The sequence below is a fragment of the Schistocerca serialis genome, chromosome 2, assembly GCF_023864345.2.
Source record: "Schistocerca serialis cubense isolate TAMUIC-IGC-003099 chromosome 2, iqSchSeri2.2, whole genome shotgun sequence".
NCBI classification, from domain to species: Eukaryota; Metazoa; Arthropoda; class Insecta; order Orthoptera; family Acrididae; genus Schistocerca; species Schistocerca serialis.
Window position 1 is genome coordinate 1,089,978,837 of NC_064639.1, and position 21,637 is coordinate 1,090,000,473.

Sequence of the window (21,637 nt, forward strand, 5' to 3'; positions counted from 1 at the left end):
TTTAGGTACAATATAGCAGGTCAGCAACTGGAAGCAGTTAATTCCATAAATTATCTGGGAGTACGCATTAGGAGTGATTTAAAATGGAATGATCATATAAAGTTGATCGTCGGTAAAGCAGATGCCAGACTGAAATTCATTGGAAGAATCCTAAGGCTAAGGAAATGAAATCGGAAAACAAAGGAAGTAGGTTACAGTACGCTTGTTCGCCCACTGCTTGAAAACTGCTCAGCAGTGTGGAATCCGTACCAGATAGGGTTGATAGAAGAGATAGAGAAGATCCAACGGAGAGCAGCGCGCTTCGTTACAGGATCATTTAGTAATCGCGAAAGCGTTACGGAGATGATAGATAAACTCCAGTGGAAGACTCTGCAGGAGAAACGCTCAGTAGCTCGGTACGGGCTTTTGTTGAAGTGTCGAGAACATACCTTCACCGAAGAGTCAAGCAGTATATTCCTCCCTCGTACGTATATCTCGCGAAGAGACCATGAGGATAAAATCAGAGAGATTAGGGCGCACACAGAGGCATACCGACAATCCTTCTTTCCACGAACAATACGAGACTGGAATAGAAGGGAGAACCGATAGAGGTACTCAAGGTACCCTCCGCCACACACCGTCAGGTGGCTTGCGGAGTATGGATGTAGATGTAGATGTAGATTCAAGCGGCAGTTTTCGGAAAAGTGGTCCGTCATGCGTGTTTTCCGAGTGAGATACAAATGTCATTGTAGTAAACCTACCTTCGCGCGATTCTCGTCCTGTTTGGAATTTAAATATTCAGAATGTTTCTACGACCGATATCATCCAACGAAATGCACGAAATTGTCGTGAAGAATAAAGAGAGGAATAAAATACAAGACTTAAGAACTGACGTAAGAATGAAATACAAGAATTTAAAAAGATTATGATCCCTGAAAATCTTGAAAATACCATACATACATAAATGTATATTATATAATAAATGTGTAACAGTTATTGTGCAACTTAGTTCTAATTTTACAAACAATGTAACGCCCTTTTATATCCTGACTTTATAAGAAACATTCGTGTATTAACCTTATACGGACACGGAGAGATACGTAAAAGAAACAATAACCGAGTTTCGAACGTAGGACACAAAAGTGTAAGACTGCGAAGTTAGGCTGAACCGATGGGGCGCTAAAAGGCAATCAGTTAAGTCCAAAAGTTATACGATCATTTTCCGAGAAACGGTCGAGTATCTAAGGGTAAGCCTAGACACTTGTTAGCTTATTTTGGCTCCTCTTCCACTGAGAGTCCGCAGCTTGTGGTATAGTGGCTAGCGTTGCTGCCTCTGGATCACGGGATCCCGGATTGATTCCTGGCCGGGTTGGGGATTTCTCTGCCCGGGGATTGGATGTTTGTGTTGTCCTCATCATTTGCGACAGTTGGTGGATTGGACTGAATTAAAAATTGGACTGTGTAAAAATTGGGACTCTGTATGGGCGCTGATGCTCACGCAGTTGAGCCCCCCCCCCCAACCCCTCCCCACCCCAAACTAAACATCATCATCTTCCACTGAGCGAAGTTGTTGGGAAATCGGGTTATGACACTTGCCGCGTACTCCTCGTGAGTTCAAATTATTGTTCTTCTTATACTATCAGTCGCGTCACAATTAAATTCGAATTTAAATTTTCGGTGAAACGGCCAAAGGCCTGAGCATTAAATTGGATTTCAAAGTGGTTTTTTTTTTTTAAGTGGCCACTGTTCGTAATCAGTGTGTGCAAACTGTTACTCTTGTTACTGTGCCTGTTCTGTTTTAACCAAATTCAGATTTAAACTGCTTTTTATCACACTCAATTTTAAAATTCTTTATCTTGTTCAGTTTTGAATTTCCTTAATAGGTGGGACATTGGACGTACATATTTATCTGTTCTGATAAAAGTTGTTATTAAAATAACCCACTTAATCATCTAGCCTTTCCACTCACCTCTCCCTTTGTTACGCATGACAATACAGTATTAGAGGTGAGTAAGAAGCAGCTATCCGCAATAGGGGAGGGTAGAGGTGAAAACGGGGTAACAAAGAAACATAACGCAGAGCACCGCCTGTCCAATTGAGTTCCTGCACGATGGCTGTGCTCAGCAGATAGTGTCACAGCCCCTGCAGGCGAAACATTCATACTGTAATTACCTGCTGCAGAAAGTGTACAACAACTCATTTGGTTTATAGCTGCAGCTCTGTATCATCTGTGCCAATTTATACCAGATCGGGCACGCGTACCACCTGCAACCCGAAAAAGAGTTATTGAGACAATAATACCCCTCTAACACCCCTACAGCTGAGAAAGGAATGGTATAAAGGCGTACCTAAGGGACACCTGGAGTAATTTCAACCAAATTTCATATTGAGGGTAATCCCAAAAATAAGGTCTCCTATTTTTTTATAAGTACATATACTTGTTTATTTCTACAATGGTTTACATCAGTTTACAGCTTGAACATTTAGCTATTTTACGACATAATCACCACTTCTGTCGCTGCATTTTTGTAGACGCTGCAGCAGTTTTTGTGTGCCCATGTCATACTAGCTCGCTGCCGTGCTGTTCAGAAAGTTATGAACTGGCGTGATTGTTGCTTCGTCTCAGGTGTAAAGTGGTATGCCCAGGTTTCGTCACCCGTGACAATTGAGTCCAGAAAGTTGTCCTGTTCGGCTGCAAGGCGGTGAAGAAATGCGAGAGAAGCATCAACTCGTTGCCGCATATAGTCCTCAGTCAGCATACGTGGCACCCATCTTGCGCACACCTTCTTGTAGAGTTCAATGTTTCTGTTAAAATTCTGTGAGCGGTGCTTCGGGAAACCTCAGGAATCAACATGCAGAGATCATCCAGGGTGATCCGCTGATCTTCACGCATGCTTTGCTCAACGTTCAACACTGTCTCCTCAGAAATTGACGGTCTCCCGCTCCTTTGTTCGTCGTGAATTTCGGTCCGACCAGCTGCAAGCTCTCTACACCACTTACGAACATTTTTGACATCCATGCACGACTCACCATACACTTCTGTCAATTGGCGATGAATTTCCAATGGCGCAGTGTCCTTTGCGTTCAAAAACCGAATAACTGCGCGCAATTCGCACTTGGCGGTAACACCGAACGGGAGCTCCATTCTCAACGGCTGCCAAGCGACTGAGCGCCTCAACGTGGCGTGCACATCGGGAGGGGGGGGGGGGGCACTCAGGCGAAAACGCTTGCTATTGGGTGGAGCTCCGTGACGTTACGACGAGGACCCTAGTGCAGCACAGCCGTATGCTTACACGGCAAATGCACCGCACCACGGACTCAGTGCCATGTTACTCGCTCATTTTACTTTCGGTTTCGTTCGATACACATCTGTACAAGTCAAAACAAGGGGCATGACATATTTTGTACACATTAAGTGTAAATAAATGATAATTAAGATGGAAAATAACTCACTCGTTTGATGAAGAAGCAAATGTAAATGTAGTCTGTTTCTACTGCCGCTTACCAGACGATGATGCAATCCATAACTACTTCCTCTTTGCGGCATATTTCTTCATTGCTTCCAACTTTGCTTCTTGATTGAGATGCCTAATCCTTATGAATGTTCTCGTTTTTACGTAAAGAGTAATAACTGCTTCATGAACCTCAGGAAACTTTTGTTTTAAAATAGAGCACTGAGACTTTACGACATTTATTTTGTTTACACACACCATTTCCGTGAAAAGCAGCAAATTCGTCTTCAAACTGCAACACTCTGTTTTCCCATGCTGGCGTTGGAGTGTAAAGATCACCATGAGAGCTCAAGAAAGCTATTGAAAATTTCAATACTGACCTCGATGCACTGTCAGAATGGGCACAGGACATAGGTCTAAAACTAAACCCATCTAAAACCCAAGCGGTACTTGTTGATCACTCTAAGCTCATTAGCCCAAAACATCGGGAATCCGTGCCATCTCTTATCCTAAATGGAACAAATATTAACTTCTCTCCCTCAGCAAAGAGTTTGGGAGTAATAATAGATGAAAATCTAAATTGGACAGAGCACGTAACTGCAGTGTGCAAAAAAGCATCAGCATCCCTTCATGTCCTACAAAAATATAAAAAACTCTTCCCTTTCGATATGAAAAAGAAATTAGTACAAACGCTTATACTCCCAATCATTGACTACAGCGATATTATCCTACAAGGCCTCTCTCAGGAAAATTCCCGACGTCTAGAACTGGTCACGAATGCCTGCGTCCGGTATATCTGTGACGTTCGACTTTTTGATCACATTTCACCAGCATATGCAAAATTGTCCTGGCTGCGTGCAGACAAACGGGAGATTTCCATACACTCTGTCTCATCTACTGCCTTATAAATGTACACTGTCCATCATATCTCTCCTCGTCCCTAACGCTCATGTCGGAACAACATGACAGAAACACACGTTCCCATCATAATAAAATCCTCTCTGTTCCACTGCATCGCTCAGTCACCTTCTCCAAGTCCTTTACAGTAGCGGGAACCCGACTCTGGAATAACCTCCCTCGTTATGTTAGAGAACTTAGAAACATGACCGGCTTCAAAAAACAGTTAATGACGTATCTACTTAAGCAACAGTAATGCCTTCCTCTGTACATGAGTGCACTTCACCTCATTACTTCCCTCTTTCCCCCTCCTTAAATCTCCCTTACCCAAAACTCGCTATACTAGTAAACATCTACTTTACACACCAAGATATTAATGTACATCTGCACAAACCTTCATTACTATTGCCAATCTTTCTCATGTTTGTCATTATTATTTGATTTTTTTTAACTGTTATTATTATTGCTTTAACCATAATCTGTATGTATAGCACCTGATGTAAAAATACTGCCAGCATTTACTTTATTAGGTCTTACTCATGTTTATCATTATTATTTGATTTTTTTTACTGTTATTATTATTGCTTTTATCATAATCTGTATGTATAGCGCCTGTTGTAAAAATACTGCCGCATTTACTTTATTAGGTCTTAATCACTACTCTATTCATATTGTCACTAGAGTAATCTAATTTTCTCATTTAAACTATTGTCATGATGTAACTCTGATGTGTGAAATGCTGCATGTGTGGAACACTGGTCCGATGTAAGAGAGGGCCTGATGGCCCTAATCTGATCAGGTTAAATATACAAATAAATAAATAAATAAATGAGATATAACTGATATCCAGTCTGCAGCGTGATCTCCTTCACTTTTTGCTGCTTGAAAGCCTAGTGATTTATCAATGTTGTGGCACTTAAATGCAATATAGCCTGCAATGTATTTTACCGCATCTGGAAGAACATCTGAGATTACAGAGTCATCCCCCACTGTTACCACATCTGTCAGTAAATTTTCTTCCACATTCACAGTTTCTGGGATTTCTCGTAGCGGCGCTTCGTCAACAACATTTACACAGGGCTCACTGGTAATGAAACTTAGGGATGCAGAATCAGGTTCGACGTCACACTGGGAAGACTCTGTGTTTAAATCTTTAGTAACTGGCGTGTTCCCAGAGAAAGAAATATCACTTGCATTACCGGTCAGTATAAGGAGACGTATCCTGATCCTTACTTCAAAAGGTGTAGGATTGTTATAAAATATACCTAATCCTCATACCCTAGAAAAAAAGTTTTCCAGGCAATCTTGATTCAGTCTACAAGTTAATATTTAGCTAACTTTCATACTTTTCAGGCTTTCGAAAAGACCAAAGTGAGATTTTATAGAAGTTATGAAACCTTTTTGGAAAGGCAACATTCTTTCTCTGTCACCATCGCGCATTGCTGAACAGATATCTAAGAATCTCTTCAAAGTATTTTCTTGAATTGTGAGATTCATTCCAAACCCACTACGCAGGGGCGAGCATTCATCTTTTGGAACTCTAGAGTTCAAGACATCAAAGACGTCGTTTACGAGTTCAATAAAATTACTTTCAACATCTTTATGAAGAACATACTTCAGAGCCTGAGCTGTTCGTCGTGAAAATAGGCGCGCTGCCATCTGTACATTCTGCCTTGCTTGTCGGGTTACGTTTAAGTGCGCTTCAGTAAAGTGGTGTGTTATCGTTAAGTCACTCTTTTGATGCTTTAAAAGTTCCTGTATAGCTGCCTAATATATTTTGGATCCATCAGGTAGTGTAATGCATGTATCCAAGAAATGGTTCCGTAATAACTTGACCAGATGTGGTACATCGAAGAAAATCCATACATTCCTGGTGTCGTCTGCTGGATTTACGAAATAAGTTCTTTCTGTATCGACAGACAGTTCCTTCCAAACTTTTATTTTTTTCCGCCCATATCACACGTCACAGCAACAACACTGATTCCTGATTCCTCAGCTGCCTTAATGATGCTCTGAAGCAAATTACTAGTCATCACAGTGTCGAAATCATAATAAACTGGTTGTTTCCATGGCTTACACAACCCACGTATCATGCAAACTTGTACATTGGAATGTGGTCCGACTACTACGTCTTCAGACGAATCGTAAAATATGTAACCATCAACATTCATTTCGTCAAATGTCAGAACTGCTAGTCTCTCTTGAGCAGTAAAAGTGTGTGACCTGGCTTTAAATAAACGCAGGATATCTTCAAGAATACCACGTTTGCATTTAAATTCCTTCGTCCATTTCGGAAGGGTTGCCCTGCACGGCAAAGAAATTTTTCGCTTTTGCAAATAAGTGTATGCTTTAGGTGACAGAGCTCTTAAAGTCAATGCATGGGCAATGTCCTCTGAATTCCACTTTACCCTTTTATTTTCGTTTAATAGGCATCTTATTTGCACCGGTGTAAAACACTTTGACAATTCACTAGTTACACTTTTGTGCAATTTAACTTTTTCTTTCGCGTCAGATGACTTTTCTGCCCGCTTCAACGAAAGAACACGTCGGAGATCGTTCGTTTTACTTCGTAGGGCTGCATCACATATTTTAGTGCCGCTTTTTTCTGTGCATTCAGTTTTTTTTTTAAAGTTTAATCTCGGCCCTCAGTTCCTTAATTTCCAAATCCTTATTCACTACTTCAGTGAGATCATGAACGCAATCTGTACATGTGGTTCGGTCGACTTTCTTTTACGGTGATACACTTTCTAAAGCCGTCAAAGCTCGCTTTTGCAAACTTGTTGCTCCACAGCGTTGTGCACTACTTCCGGATCCCTAAGGAATGAATTTAATTTTAATTTTATTATTCCTAAAATTATTTAGCGATTAGGCCTACTATTCCTAAATTTTTTTTACTAAGTACTATGCAACTGTATTAATTTCTCACTAAAAAATCAGATAAATTGACAAAAGCGATTAAATATCAGTGGCATAAGCGGCTACAATAGCTTAATTTGATAAAATGTAAATGTAAAAATTTAAGAGGGAATACAGGTATACAAATCCATAACCTCCAATATGGGATTCAGAAACCATACCACTACGCTACGAAGTCAACTAGTCAGGATCAGCTATTCTTACAGAACTAAATCCAAACAAATTATGCGAAATATGCTGATTTTGTCATTTGAACTACATACTAGCTTTAAAATAGTTAACATATCGAGAATACGTAAAAATAACGGCTATTTCTATGACAAATGAAGCTATTATATCCAGGAGGAAAAGGGAATACACCTGAGCAACATTCTTTATTGCCTGTACAATATAGCGTCATTCACTCCCGTAAAGCAATATAGTAATGAGTCAAAAAGCGCTGCATTTATGTGAATTCGTTTATATTACGGTAATTTTTCAGTTTCAATTTTTTGAAGTGTTATGTATGTGCAGACGTCTTACCCTTTCTTTGCATCACCGCTTTCCGCAATTTCTTCTCCCTGCCAGTTCGGAATGTTTATGCAGGAGATTGCGGTTGGTAATAACTTCTTTCTTGAAGGTAACCCTAGAAGCTCATTTCTCAGATCCCGTTCATAATCTTCAGGCCGAAAATGAGCTGAACACACACGTGCAGTTTTCACATTCACTTTGTCCTTGCGTTTGCATCGAACTATCCATTCACGTTGCAAGTGCTCATCCTTAGGAAAAACGTGATAAATAACGTCCGTCGTCGTTCGAGCAGTATTAATGCAATTTGCCACGGCACAGGTACAGTGACCCTTACTCATGACTGCCTCAAAACATAGTACTTTCATTGGATGTACACTACCACTTCCATGTTCCACTGAATGCACAGCACTGCAGCGTCCTCTCCGTGACGTCAAGGCGCACAAGGGCGTCTGGGAGTTTTTTACTCGCTTGGGGCCAGAATGGCCTACCTGCTTTTTCTGTATACCTTGGTGCACATGTTTACACACAGCGCGTGAAGCACTCTTCATAACAGTGTGACCAACTGCCACACAAACAGAGTTATGTACTTATAAAAAAATAGGAGACCTTACTTTTGGGATTACCCTCGTATATAAGATTCGTTTTACCACCGTTTTATTTGCTCGCTCTTTTGTCTGGCTGGCTGGCTGCTCGGTACAAATTTTGCAGTTGGCCTTAAACTAACTTCCCGATGAGCTACAGACTTGAAACTTTGAACATAGCTCAGGACTGGATGGCAACGTGATATTAACTCGCTTTGTTATTTGCTACAGAAGGTACTTTGTGTGCCGCTGCCATTTCCCACTTCTCTTACTCCAGTCGTAAATGGTTTGCAGGAAGAACAGTTGCTCGTAAACCTCTGTGTCAGCTCGAATCTCACTGCTACTTTCACGGTCTCTTCGGCTGATATATATGTAGGAGAAATATATTGGTTGACTGAGATGACGAGAAACTGGAATAAACCTGAAATATACCGCATGTCTCCGTTGTAATCTCATGAAGATCTTGGAAATCGATTGAAAAATTTTACACTCACAAGACTAAAAAGCAGAAAATAATTATTTAAATAAAAATGAATGTTAATGTAACGCATTTTTATATCGGACTAAAAAGTATAAAATGATCTCGCCTACACCTATACAGATTCCTAACCCTACACAGGTAACTCTGAAAATTTGTGACATTGAAATTTTAGTAGTTATGAAAAAACTTGTAAGATTTATAATGAAAAACGTGGGACACATGCAGTACATAACTGATGCATGAATATTTCATCAAATTTTTATCTATTCGATTCCCCCAAATTTTTCGCTATAAATCTTATAAGATTTTCAGAGCTATTAAAAACTCACAATCACAAATTTCAGAAGACTCTGTATGGGTTTAGGATTGCGAATGGGATTAGAAGAAATTATTTTATTCTTTTTAGTACGATGTAAAATTGATTTACATTAAAAATTTATTTTTGTGTAAATTATTTCTTGTTATATGTCCAAGATTTCCTAGATTGTTAAATGCTTATGTATACGAACTATTTTAATGCAAAAATACGTGAAAACGTGACGTAGAAACAAATGTGATGTTTTTGAACAGTTCACAAATGAATAAAAACAGTGAAATAGTTGACACAAAAAAACCTAAAATAGACGTAGTGGGTGGTTATAATTAAAGTGCAGCTATTCACAGAGATCCAGTATGGGCTGTAATTATTGTATGGCAGCCAAATTTGGTAGCTATTCTAATTCGTTAATGCGGAAGCAACTTTCGCTGCATAAAAATTGTTCGAATTTTGACCACCAGGTGAAATCTGGCGGTATGAATGCAAGAAAGACGCACAGAAGCACGTTCCTGACACGGGAGCGATCTGCAGTGTATAGAAATCGAAGAAAGCTTCGCGAGCCAAAATCGCTAGAAAAGCAATTTTTTGGATGACCGACAGAACTATACTGTCATTATGTGATCTTATGCTTTAAAATTTTTACAACTTCTTGTACATGAGTGTTGCAAGTGGCTTCAAGTTGCAAATGCACCGGAGGCGTCCATGGGTACAGGGTTTATTTAGATATCTCCAGAACCAAAAGTCACATGGATTAAGATCAGGTGATCTCGGAGGCCATGCATCCGGTAAACGTCTGGAGATAACACGTTCGTGGAAGGTTGCATTAAGCAGATCTTTCACTGGGCCTTCGACATGAAGGGTTGCCCCATCTTGCTAGAAAATAGTGGTTTTCACACAGTTATACTCTTTCGAAGCAGGAATTACCTGCATCTGGCAGTAGACCCAGAAGAAGGCCGCTGCAACCTGTGCAACCTGGCTGAAACGTTGGTTTTCTCCAGCATTAGTTTTATACAATATAACGCGGTACCATAGCTAAACCGCCGGCCGGTGTGGCCGTGCGGTTCTAGGCGCTTCAGTCTGGAACCGCGTGACCGCTACGGTCGCAGGTTCGAATCCTGCCTCGGGCATGGATGTGTGTGGTGTCCTTAGGTTAGTTAGGTTTAAGTAGTTCTAAGTTCTAGGGGACTGATGACCACAGATGTTAAGTCCCATAGTGCTCAGAGGCGTTTGAACCATAGCTAAACCGTGCGCGGCTAGCGGTCATGCTGTTTATTGCTCGTCATCTTGTTTTTGTGGTTCCGTCGCCTCGTTTATTTTCTTTTAATTGGATTTACTGGTGTCACTAGGTTGCTGGTTTGCTTGCCCGTGAGTGGCAGCAGCAGCGGTTGTCGATAAGTGCACTGTCGTACTATCTCTGGAGCGACTGCTAGTATTTCCGGGTCGTCGTGTGCCTGCAGGCCAGTGGGCACAGAACATCAGTCGGGGACGGAGCGCCAGTGAGGTGTGGACAGCCAGTGCTCGCCGACCACTGGCGACACACATGAACTGTCAGAAAGAAGGAGATTGGAGCGGGACGACCTTTGGTTAGTAGTTTCATCAGGCGACGTGTATTTGGTCTTTTGACCGTTTCTGGGCCTCGTCAGTTGCTCACCTTGCCGGACGTGGGTCGGTTCCTTCCTTGTGCAGAGATTTCGTGGTCAATCGGCAAGAGTTACCTCTGCATGGTTGGGTCGCCGCGTTTCCGAATTCCGAACGGACATCGGCTTGAGTCGGGTTGGAGCTGCAGTCAGCTTGGGACAGCCAAGACTCGCCCGACCGTTGCCGACACACCTAACTTCAGTGGGAACGACCTGGGTTGGTCGTTCGGTCGGTCACCTCATCGGACGACGTGCATTTGGTCGCTGACCGCTTGTGGAAACGCTCTGTGTGTCGAATTGATTCGTCCTTATTGTTTCTCAGTGATTGCTTTTACGATTGTTCGAGTTCTTGCGCAAGTGTGTTTACGTGGAACCGTGTGTACCTTCTGTGATTTCTACTGAGCAGATCAATGCTGTCTGCGTACTGGAGTAGTCAGTCGCTCGGTTTAAATAGAGCAGAGAACGTGTCGGGTGGAAGGGAATTCACTAGGTTGTTGGTTGGTTCTTCAGCCGTCCCTGGGTCGTGTTGCCACCCGATTGTTCAGTGTTACGCTTGTCTGCCTGTCTCACCCAGGCCGACCCTTGGAACACTCTTGAGCACCACTATTTGTCATTTTATTTGGGCGCCGGTACTATGCCAGGCCTTCAGCCGTGTATTAATATTGTCTGTTGTATGTTTAGAATATGGCCTTCAGCCGAACTTCATGTCAATTACACTACTAGCCATTAAAAGTGCTACACCAAGAAGAAATGCAGATGATAAACGGGTATTCATTTGACAGATATATTATACTAGAACTGACGTGTGATTACATTTTCACGCAATTTGGGTGCATCGGTCCTGAGAAATCAGCACCCAGAACAGCCACCTTTGGCCTTAATAACGGCCTTGATACGCCTGGGCATTGAGTCAAACGAGCTTGGATGGCGCGTACAGGTACAGCTGCCCATGCAGCTTCAACACGATACCACAGTTCATCAAGAGTAGTGACTGGCGTATTGTGACGAGCCAGTTGCTCGGCCACCATTGACCAGACGTTTTCAGTTGGTGAGAGATCTGGAGAATGTGCTGGCCAGGGCAGCAGTCGAACATTTTATGTATCCAGAAAGGCCCGTACAGGACCTGCAACGTGCGGTCGTGCATTATCCTGCTGAAATGTAGGGTTTCGCAGGGATCGAATGAAGGGTAGAGCCACGGGTCGTAACACATCTGAAATGTAACGTCCACTGTTCAAAGTGCTGTCATTGCGAACAAGAGGTGACAGACGTGTAACCAATGGCACCCCATACCATCACGCCGGGTGATACGCCAGTATGGCGATGACGAATACACGCTTCCAATGTGCGTTCACCGCGATGTCGCCAAACACGGATGCGACCATCATGATGCTGTAAACAGAACCTGGATTCATTCGAAAAAATGACTTTTGCCATTCGTGCACCCAGGTACGTCGTTGAGTACACCGTCACAGGCGCTCCTGTTTGTGATGGAGAGTCAAGGGTAACCGCAGCCATGGTCTCCGAGTTGATAGTCCATTCTGCTGCAAACGTTGTCGAACTTTTCCTGCAGATGGTTGTTGTCTTGCATACGTCCCCATCTGTCGACTCAGGGATCGAGACGTGGCTGCACGATCCGTTACAGCCATGCGGATAAGATGCCTGTCATCTCGACTGGTAGTGATACGAGGCCGTTGGGATCCAGCACGGCGTTCCATATTACCCTCCTGAAGCCACCGATTCCATATTCTGCTAACAGTCATTGGATATCGACCAACGCGAGCAGCAATGTCGCGATACGATAAACCGCAATCGCGATAGGCTACAATCCGACCTTTATCAAAGAAACGTGATGTTACGCATTTCTCCTCCTTACACGAGGCACCATAACAACGTTTCACCAGGCAACGCCGGTCAACTGCTGTTTGTGTATGAGAAATCGGTTGGAAACTTTCCTCATGTCAGCACGTTGTAGGTGTCGCCACCGGTGCCAACCTTGTGTGAATGCTCTGAAAAGCTAATCATTTGCATATCACAGCATCTTCTTCTTGTCGGTTAAGTTTCTAGTCTGTAGCACTTCATCTTCGTGGTGTAGCAATTTTAATGGCCAGCAGTGTATTTTAAGATTAGGCCTTCAGCCATGTCTCATTTAAAATTCCTGTTGCTCTATATTTAGGCCTTCAGCCGAGTTTGTTTCTGAATCTGTGGCTTTAATATGTAAATTCTTGTCCGAAGGTTTTTCTTTACTTATCCCCGATTCTTGAAACGGCCTTCAACCGTGTTCTGCAAATGTTTATCTTAAGGTTGTCTTTAATTATTCTTGAGTAATTGTTTGGGCCTTCAGCCGACAACATACTTCAAGTTGTACTGTGTAAAAGCTTATCTTTAAAGCCTCTTTTTTATTATGTAAAGAAAAAAATTTTTATTGGGCTTTCGGCCGAAGAATTAACTTGAATTTTCCTTAATATGGCCTTTAACCGGAATCTGTAAATGCTTGGGTTTTGAAGGATTTCCTTAGCTGATCTGAAATATTATTTCGGCCTTTAGCCGAGAAGATGTTGTAATTTTACTTAATTAAGGCCTTCAGCCGTTACTCTAAATCCTGCTCTTTTAAAGGCAATCATTTAAACTTATTCTGGAGAAGTTTTTGATCCCTCAGCCGTGAATTGATCTTTGTTGTTTTAAAGAGGAAAGTGTGCATTGATTTGAGGAATAAAGTTGTGTGTGTTCTCGTATAACTAACAGTAATTGGCCTTGGCCCCTTTACACAACCTGATCTGCTTTGCCCTGCGAAGCCAGATTTCAGTAGCCAGAAAACGTTTATGTCGAAAGAACCACATGCTGTTCGAGGAGGTCTCCGTCTCGTGCAGCCGTCACGGTGCACCTGATAGGCCCTATGGATGTGTTCTCCTCGATGAATGGATCGAGAATAAATGTGTCTGTGACTCGACACAGTCATATACTGTGACTAGAAAGGCTATTCGTACATACACGCAATTTAACAGTACCCCAGATTCGGCAGCTCTATGTATTCACTGCAGCCTGTAAGGTAATCACGAAGTTTCGATTGCTGCACCGCCTGGACGTTGTACAGGTACCAGTATAAAATAGACTGCAGAACGTTTCGTACTGTTGACCATGGGAAGGAAACTACTCATACCACTGCACGACCACTAACACAACCCGAGGCATGTGCTGTATAGTCAGCTGCAGCAACAGCAGCCTCGTCAACAAGTTCCACCGGGATAGGACGCCTTCCTCTTCCAGGTGCCACACCAAGCTCAGCGGTGTCTTCCAATGTCATCTTCTTCAGATTTACGCCCCTGGTATAAGAATGGTCAGCACGATGGAATGTCATACCTAACGGTCCTGGTTCGATTCCCGGCTGGGTCAGAGATTATCTCCGCTCAGGGACTAGGTGTTGTTTTTTCCTTATCATCATCATTTCATCCCCATCGACACTTCAGTTGCCGAAGTGGCGTTAACTCGAAAGACTTACACCAGGCGAATGGTCTACCCGACGGGAGGCCATAGCCACACGGCATTTCCATCTTCTTTAAACCATTTAATGGTTCAAATGGCTCTGAGCACTATGGGACTTAACATCTGAGGTCATCGGTCCCCTAGAACTTAAAATATAACTAAGGACAACACACACATCCATGCCCGAGGCAGGATTCGAACCTGCCACCATAGCGGTCGCGCGGTTCCAGACTGAAGCGCCTAGAACCGCTCGGCAACAGCGGCCGGCCCACCATTTAATGGTTCGGGCCTCTCCTCAGATCTTTTAGCTGGCGATAGTCTCTCAATGCAGCACTGTAATTGCTAGCGTTGAAATAAAGCAGTTTCACTAACAGCCTACAGCATCTCTTCTCAACAGCCATACTGTTCACTCATGTCATTGCTTGTCAAATGGCATCGTGGATGCCAACCCGTCTTACGAACAGTTTACAAAAAAAATGGTGCAAATAGCTCTGAGCACTATGGGACTTAACATCTATGGTCATCAGTCCCCTAGAACTTAGAACTACTTAAACCTAACTAACCTAAGAACATCACACAACATCCAGTCATCACGACGCAGAGAAAATCCCTGACCCCGCCGGGAATCGAACCCGGGAACCCGGGCGTGGGAAGCGAGAACGCGACCGCACGACCACGAGCTGCGCACAACAGTTTACACCTACGGACTTGCACCTGGTGGCCACAATTGGAACTAATTGTTTTTCCAGTGTAAATCGGTTCCGCATTAATGCATCAGTATGTGTACCAAGTTTCGCTGCCACGCGATGATTACAAACCACACTTGTCCTCCGTGAATACCTCCAATTTAATTATAACCACCCGGTATAGTCTCTATACACACAGCAGTTTGGTAATGTGGTGGCAATAAATGGTATCGCAGAACTTATGGGTTGGTATGGCACTATCTGCACTCATCTACATGCTACAGAATCGAAACAAGTCTTAGACAATACAAACCCTAAAGCTGTTGGACTCTTTTTCGAGTATAGGCTGTGATAAAATTACTGCTGCTTACCGGTGCAGTCAGACCAAATTATTCATTAACCTGATAAATTGACACTAATCAGGCTAAGCAACCAGCCGAAACTTTTGAGCTCCGAGTTGTTTTCCTGTCGCATTTATCCTAGAACCGTGCCATGATTAAAAAAGTTTTCCATCACCCCAGTTCCCAGAAATCCTGAAGATAGACGTTACCTGTGGATATTATATCACAGACACAGTCCCTTTTGACTGTTCAGAGATGCCACTAAACCCGCCCACTTTGTGTCAGGAAGGGTTCTCAGCAAGGGAAGTGTCCAGGCGTCTCGCAGTGAACCAAAGCGATATTGTTCGGACATGGAGGAGATACAGAGAGACAGGAACTGTCGCTGACATGCCTCGCTCAGGCCGCCAACGGGCTATTACTGCAGTGGATGACCGTTACCTACGGATTACGGATCGGAGAAACCCTGACAGCAACGCCACCATGTTGAATAATGCTTGTCGCGCACCCACAGAAAGTCGTGTTACGACTCAAACTGTGCGCAATAGGCTGCGTGATGCGCAACTTCACTCCCGACGTCCATGAAGAGGTCCATCTTTGCAACCACGGCACCATACAGAGCGGTACAGGTGGGCCCAGCAACATGCCGAATGGACCGCTCAGGGTTGGCATCACGTTCTCTTCACCGATGAGTGTCTCATGCCTTCAACCCGACAATCGTCGGAGACGTGTTTGGAGGCAACCCGGTCAGGCTGAACACCTTAGACACACTGACCAGCGATTGCAGCAAGGTGGAGGTTTCCTGCTGTTTTGGGTTGGCATTATGTGGGGCCGACGTAAGCCAGTTGTGGTCACGGAAGGCGCCGTAACGGCTGTACGATACGTCAACGCCATCCTCCGACCGATAGTGCAACCATATCGGCAGCATATTGGCGAGGCATTCGTCTTCATGGACGACAATTCACGCCCCCATCGTACACATCTTGTGAATGACTTCCTTCAGGACAACGACATCGCTCGACTAGAGTGGCCAGCATGTTCTCCAGACATGAACTTTATCGAACATGCCTGGGATAGATTGGAAAGGCCTGTTTATGGACCACAGGTCCCACCAACGACTCTGAGGGCTCTACGCCCAATCACCGTTGAGGAGTGGGACAATATGGACCAACAGTGCCTTGATGAATTTGTAGATAGTATGCCACGACGAGTACAGGCATGTAAGAGGACGTGCTACTGGATATTAGAGGTACCGGTGTGTACAGCAATTTGGACCAGCACCTCTGAAAGTCTCGCTGTATGATGGTACAACACGCAATGTATGGTTTCCATGAGCAATAAAAAGGGTAGAAATGATGTTTATGCTGATCTCTATTCCAATTTTCTGTACAGGTTATGGAACTACCGGAACCGAGATGACGCAAAACTTTTTTTTTATGTGCGTAGAAAAATGTGCACTCGGGTTTTGTAGGCTAAAGTGTTAGCCTGACAGTGGGAGTGTTTTCAGGAAATCTGTAGATTACGAAGACGTCTCTGAGGTCGTGAAGATATAATTGTAAGATTATGAAATAATTGTTCTTGGTTCGAAAGGAGCAGGATGCCGGAAAAAAAGTTTGACTGGAATGTGTGGTATCTCTCAATGTGGAAGTAATGTTATGTACGTGTGGTGTTTCCGATCCGTTGGCATTCCTGAGATCACCCCAACTCAGGTGAACATGATCTTGCAGGTTTCTTCTGAAAAGAAATCTTTTGCAGTTACGTGACTATTTTCAAAATATAATATATATTATAAATTCATATTTGATTCACATGACATTCATTAAATGAAACAAATCATAAACATTTATTACTTTTTCACATTCTTTTAAACAAACTTGCATAGAGTCCGTCAATTAAAAATCCAACTGTCGGCAAATGTTCTTCCATCGACATCCATCAGGCTGCGGAACGTAAATGTCCCAAAATATGAAATATTTCATTTTAGGTTATGATGCAGGCTCGGAATACCGTCCTGCGAAGAGCACAGTCTTCGTCTGAGTATCCAGAATGAGGAATACGAATGGATGATCAGCCCTGAAGACGGTGTGGCTTACTGTTATTGGCAGCGACAGGTAATGGACCCCAAGCGCTGTAAAGAAATAAACGGTTTGTTAGTTGGAACCAATGAATTTACCAAGCTGCGACATGGTCGCGAATAGAACAGTGACCCGAATACAGAACAAATTTCTTTTACTTTACGTCTATGGTCACAAATGTTTTTGTCATCAGACTACCGGTTTCGGTCTATAATGACCATCTTCAGATCTGTTTTATAAAATCGTGACCTACGGTGCTGCAGCCATAGTGGCATCGTCATATACAGGGTGAGTCACCTAACATTACCGCTGGATATATTTCGTAAACCACATCAAATACTGACGAATCGATTCCACAGACTGAACGTGAGGAGAGGGGCTAGTGTCATTGGTTAATAAAAACCATAAAAAAACGCACGGAAGTATGTTTTTTAACATAAACCTACGTTTTTTTAAATGGAACCCCGTTAGTTTTGTTAGCACATCTGAACATATAAACAAATACGTAATCAGTGCCGTTTGTTGCATTGTAAAATGTTAATTACATCCGGAGATACTGTAACCTAAAGTTGACGCTTGAGTACCACTCCTCCGCTGTTCGATCGTGTGTATCGGAGAGCACCGAATTACGTAGGGATCCAAATGGAACGGTGATGGACCTTAGGTATGGAAGAGACTGGAACAGCACACTACGTCCACATGCTAACACCTTTTTATTGGTCTTTTTCACTGACGCACATGTACATTACCATGAGGTTGAGATACACGTACACACGTGGTTTCCGTTTTCAATTACGGAGTGGAATAGAGTGTGTCCTGACATGTCAGGCCAATAGATGTTCAATGTGGTGGCCATCATTTGCTGCACACAATTGCAATCTCTGGCGTAATGAATGTCGAACACGCCGCAGTACATCTGGTGTAATGTCGCCGCAGGCTGCCACAATACGTTGTTTCATATCCTCTGGGGTTGTAGGCACATCACGGTACACATTCTCCTTTAACGTACCCCACAGAAAGAAGTCTAGAGGTGTAAGATCAGGAGAACGGGCTGGCCAATGTATGCGTCCTCCACGTCCTATGAAACGCCCGTCGAACGTGTATCTCAACCCTCATGGTAATGTACATGTGCGTCAGTGAAAAAGACCAATAAAAAGGTGTTAGCATGTGGACGTAATGTGCTGTTCCAGTCTCTTCCATACCTAAGGTCCATCACCGTTCCATTTGGATCCCTACGTAATTCTGCTAGTTCTGCAAGGTTCGCAGAAGAGCTTCTGTGAAGTTTGGAAGGTAGGAGACGAGGTACTGGCAGAAGTAAATCTGTGAGGACGGGTCGTGAGTCGTGCTTGGGTAGCTTAGGTGACAAAACACTTGGCCGCAATAGGAAAATGTCCAGAGTTCGAGTCTCGGTCCGGAACACAGGAAATTTCATTTCCTGTCGAGTCTGAAACGGATTGTCATTGACAAGGGATGATACTCGTACCGAGTCACTGATGGTTACCGAGCGAGGTGGCGCAGTGGTTAGCACACTGGACTCGCATTCGGGAGAACGACGGTTCAATCCCGTCTCCGGCCATCCTGATTTAGGTTTTCCGTGATATCCCTAAATCGTTTCAGGCAAATGCCGGGATGGTTCCTCTGAAAGGGCACGGCCGATTTCCTTCCCAATCCTTCCCTAACCCGAGCTTGCGCTCCGTCTCTAATGACCTCGTTGTCGACGGGACGTTAAACACTAACCACCACCACCACTGATGGTTATGATCCTTCCATGACCACTGTTCTTATGCTGTGTTACATGGCTGCAGGTGTACGCCATTTCTTGTAGAAAGGCTGGACAGTCCACGTTGGCACACCAGCAAATCAGAAAAAAAACGTTCATCATGTGGTCATACGTACACCCAAACACTACAACTTCTTTCTGACATTCTGTCAGGTCTCCAAGTTAACTCGTCTTAAATGCACCGATTCCACAGAACCGCCTGCTACGTACATACCAATTCGCTGTCATGACTGATGTCAGCTGAGGTGAATCATACCCTATGACTTCTACACCATCTGCAATGCTCCAAGGCGACCACTATGTTCTATTAATGGGGTGACCAATATCTTGTCCAGTGAGTTTAGCTCCATCGACACCACCTCATGGCCTAGTTCTACTTCGTTCTGACACAGTTGAACAGTGGTGCCTAAGCTTTTCATTTTGAACTACTTTTTTTAAAAAAAAATCTTTATTCACAGTACATTATAATTATACAAATGTAACCCACCACCTTGATGATTAGTGGGTCCTAAGTGTTACAATGTTGTTATTTGCAGCTAATTATATTTTTACTTGTCAACTGTAGACAGTACAGGCTAATGGGCAAAGTTAAGTTCTATGTTAAGCTATACACACTAATACCTACTTATAGCTAGTCTCAACTGTCTGCAGCGTCACAGGTGTGTCAGTGTGGATATAAACCTACTGCAATGCCTTGCTCATCGAGCAAAGGCCGATGAGCGTGCCCCTGACACTAGGTAGGCCAAAATTACTAATCGCTACAGGTTCCTATTCCGGTTTCTATTTCTAAATCCTACTAACTATTAACTAACCTACGTCAAGTCTGGTGCATGTCGTTGTTGTGAAGTTAATGTAGCCCACTCCCCCTAGCCCTGCACGTGGCGGATTCCAGCTTACAAGTCGACCTGTCCACGTACAGGCGGTACAGGATTAGGATACTAGGACAGTTTGCTATTGATCACGAATGCTGTCAGAACTTTTCTTGGTACCTCGTTAGCCAGATTATTCAAGGTTTGGGATGCCTCCTCGTGTCTCAGCAAGTCGTATGTGTCGTTGTTTGGTAGTTTCTGTCGTAATATAGCTCCTACATCATCGAAAAGGGGGCACTCGTAAACCACATGGTCGGGAGTACCCTCCGATACGCCACAGTCACCTCTTCCCAGACCGGCATAGATATGTCGGACAGAGCCCATGACCAGTGAGAAAATGGAACAAACCCCAGGCTGGCTTAAAATACCCCATATCTAGCCTTTCCTTTACATTTGGTAAGAGTTGGAAAGTTCTTCTGCCAAATTCGTCCGGTCCGCATGGTTCCTGCCATAGTTCTTCGCCTCTTTTCCTTATCTCACCCTTGTCCCTAACCCGAACTCCCAAAATGTCTTCTATTTTCATATCATCATCTTTCTTAGCCCAATACCATGCGGCTTGTTCCCTGATTTTGATGTCCAGAGGACAGAGCCCCATTATCACTAATAGGGTCCCCCCTGGAGATGTCCTGTAAGACCCCACAGACCTTAACAACGTGTTCCTCTGTAATCTTCTCACTGTCATGGCGGGCGCCACCCTCGTGAGCCAGCGTGCCCAGACTCCCTAGCCGTAACCCACTATTGACGTCATTATGCTATTGTGGTACAATTTTATCAGGTGAGGGGGAAGGTGAAATCTTTTATGACCTATAGAGATGAGGTTATTAAGTACTTGTAATTCTCTCTGGGTCACGGGTTCAATGTGCCTTCCGAAGTTCCACCTTACATCGATGATAATTCCCAAGTAGCGTGCCTCACGTCGCCTAAGGACTGGTAAGCCCTCAATTCTCACAGTAGGATTTCTCGCTAGCTGTCCTTTTACCAGAAATTGGTGAAATTGATATCTTGGTATTTCGGCACCACAGTTGCAATTTTTCCATGGCCCTCTCTATTTTCGGCTAAATGTCTACGAGGCTCCGGCCGCCAACCAACAGGAGGAGGTCATCAGCGTAGGCTTTCACCTCTAGCACCTCTTCACTCTGTTACAGGTTTTCCTGAAGTGGCTCCATGTGGAATAGGGGACCTAATACGGAACCCTGGGGACATCCCTTCGTTAAGGTTTTTCCAGTTTTACCGCTATGTTTGAACTACTTTTGTGTTAGTTCATTGGTTCTTGGGTGTAATGTTAGATGGCACTGTGTATTCTGCATAACATTTTGACTACACGCGTCATCATCATGTGCGACTGTAATGGCGCCTCAGTTTATAAACTAGACACTTTGAAGTGCTTTCGTCGTCGTTTCAGATGAGTCGCTGTCATATAGGCCTTGTACTTGGCATGATGGTGTGCGTAATCATTGGCTACACAACATGATCACTTCTGATTTGCTTAGCCAGTATCTTGGACAGTAGGTGTTAAATTCTGTCCTGTTAAGGCCAGTGGCTGTGCCCTACCTGCGAGGTCACCGTGACGTTAGTTTTCAACACAGCAATGTAAGATAGCAAGTTGGCCACGTTGCCCTGATCTACCTTGATGTCGACGC

General features: G+C 43.6%; 1 protein-coding gene across 2 annotated transcripts in view; it reads right to left on the reverse strand.

Moving 5' to 3' along the window:
* Nucleotides 1-17,092: 17,092 nt before the first annotated feature.
* The window catches only part of LOC126458541 (leukocyte elastase inhibitor-like), a 221,524-nt gene continuing 216,979 nt past the window's right edge, over nucleotides 17,093-21,637 (reverse strand). For both annotated transcript variants that reach the window (XM_050095658.1, XM_050095657.1), the window contains one exon: nucleotides 17,093-17,401. In XM_050095658.1, coding sequence (XP_049951615.1) covers nucleotides 17,259-17,401 — 143 coding nt within the window. In that variant the 3' untranslated portion in view covers nucleotides 17,093-17,258. The remainder of the gene's footprint in view (nucleotides 17,402-21,637) is intronic.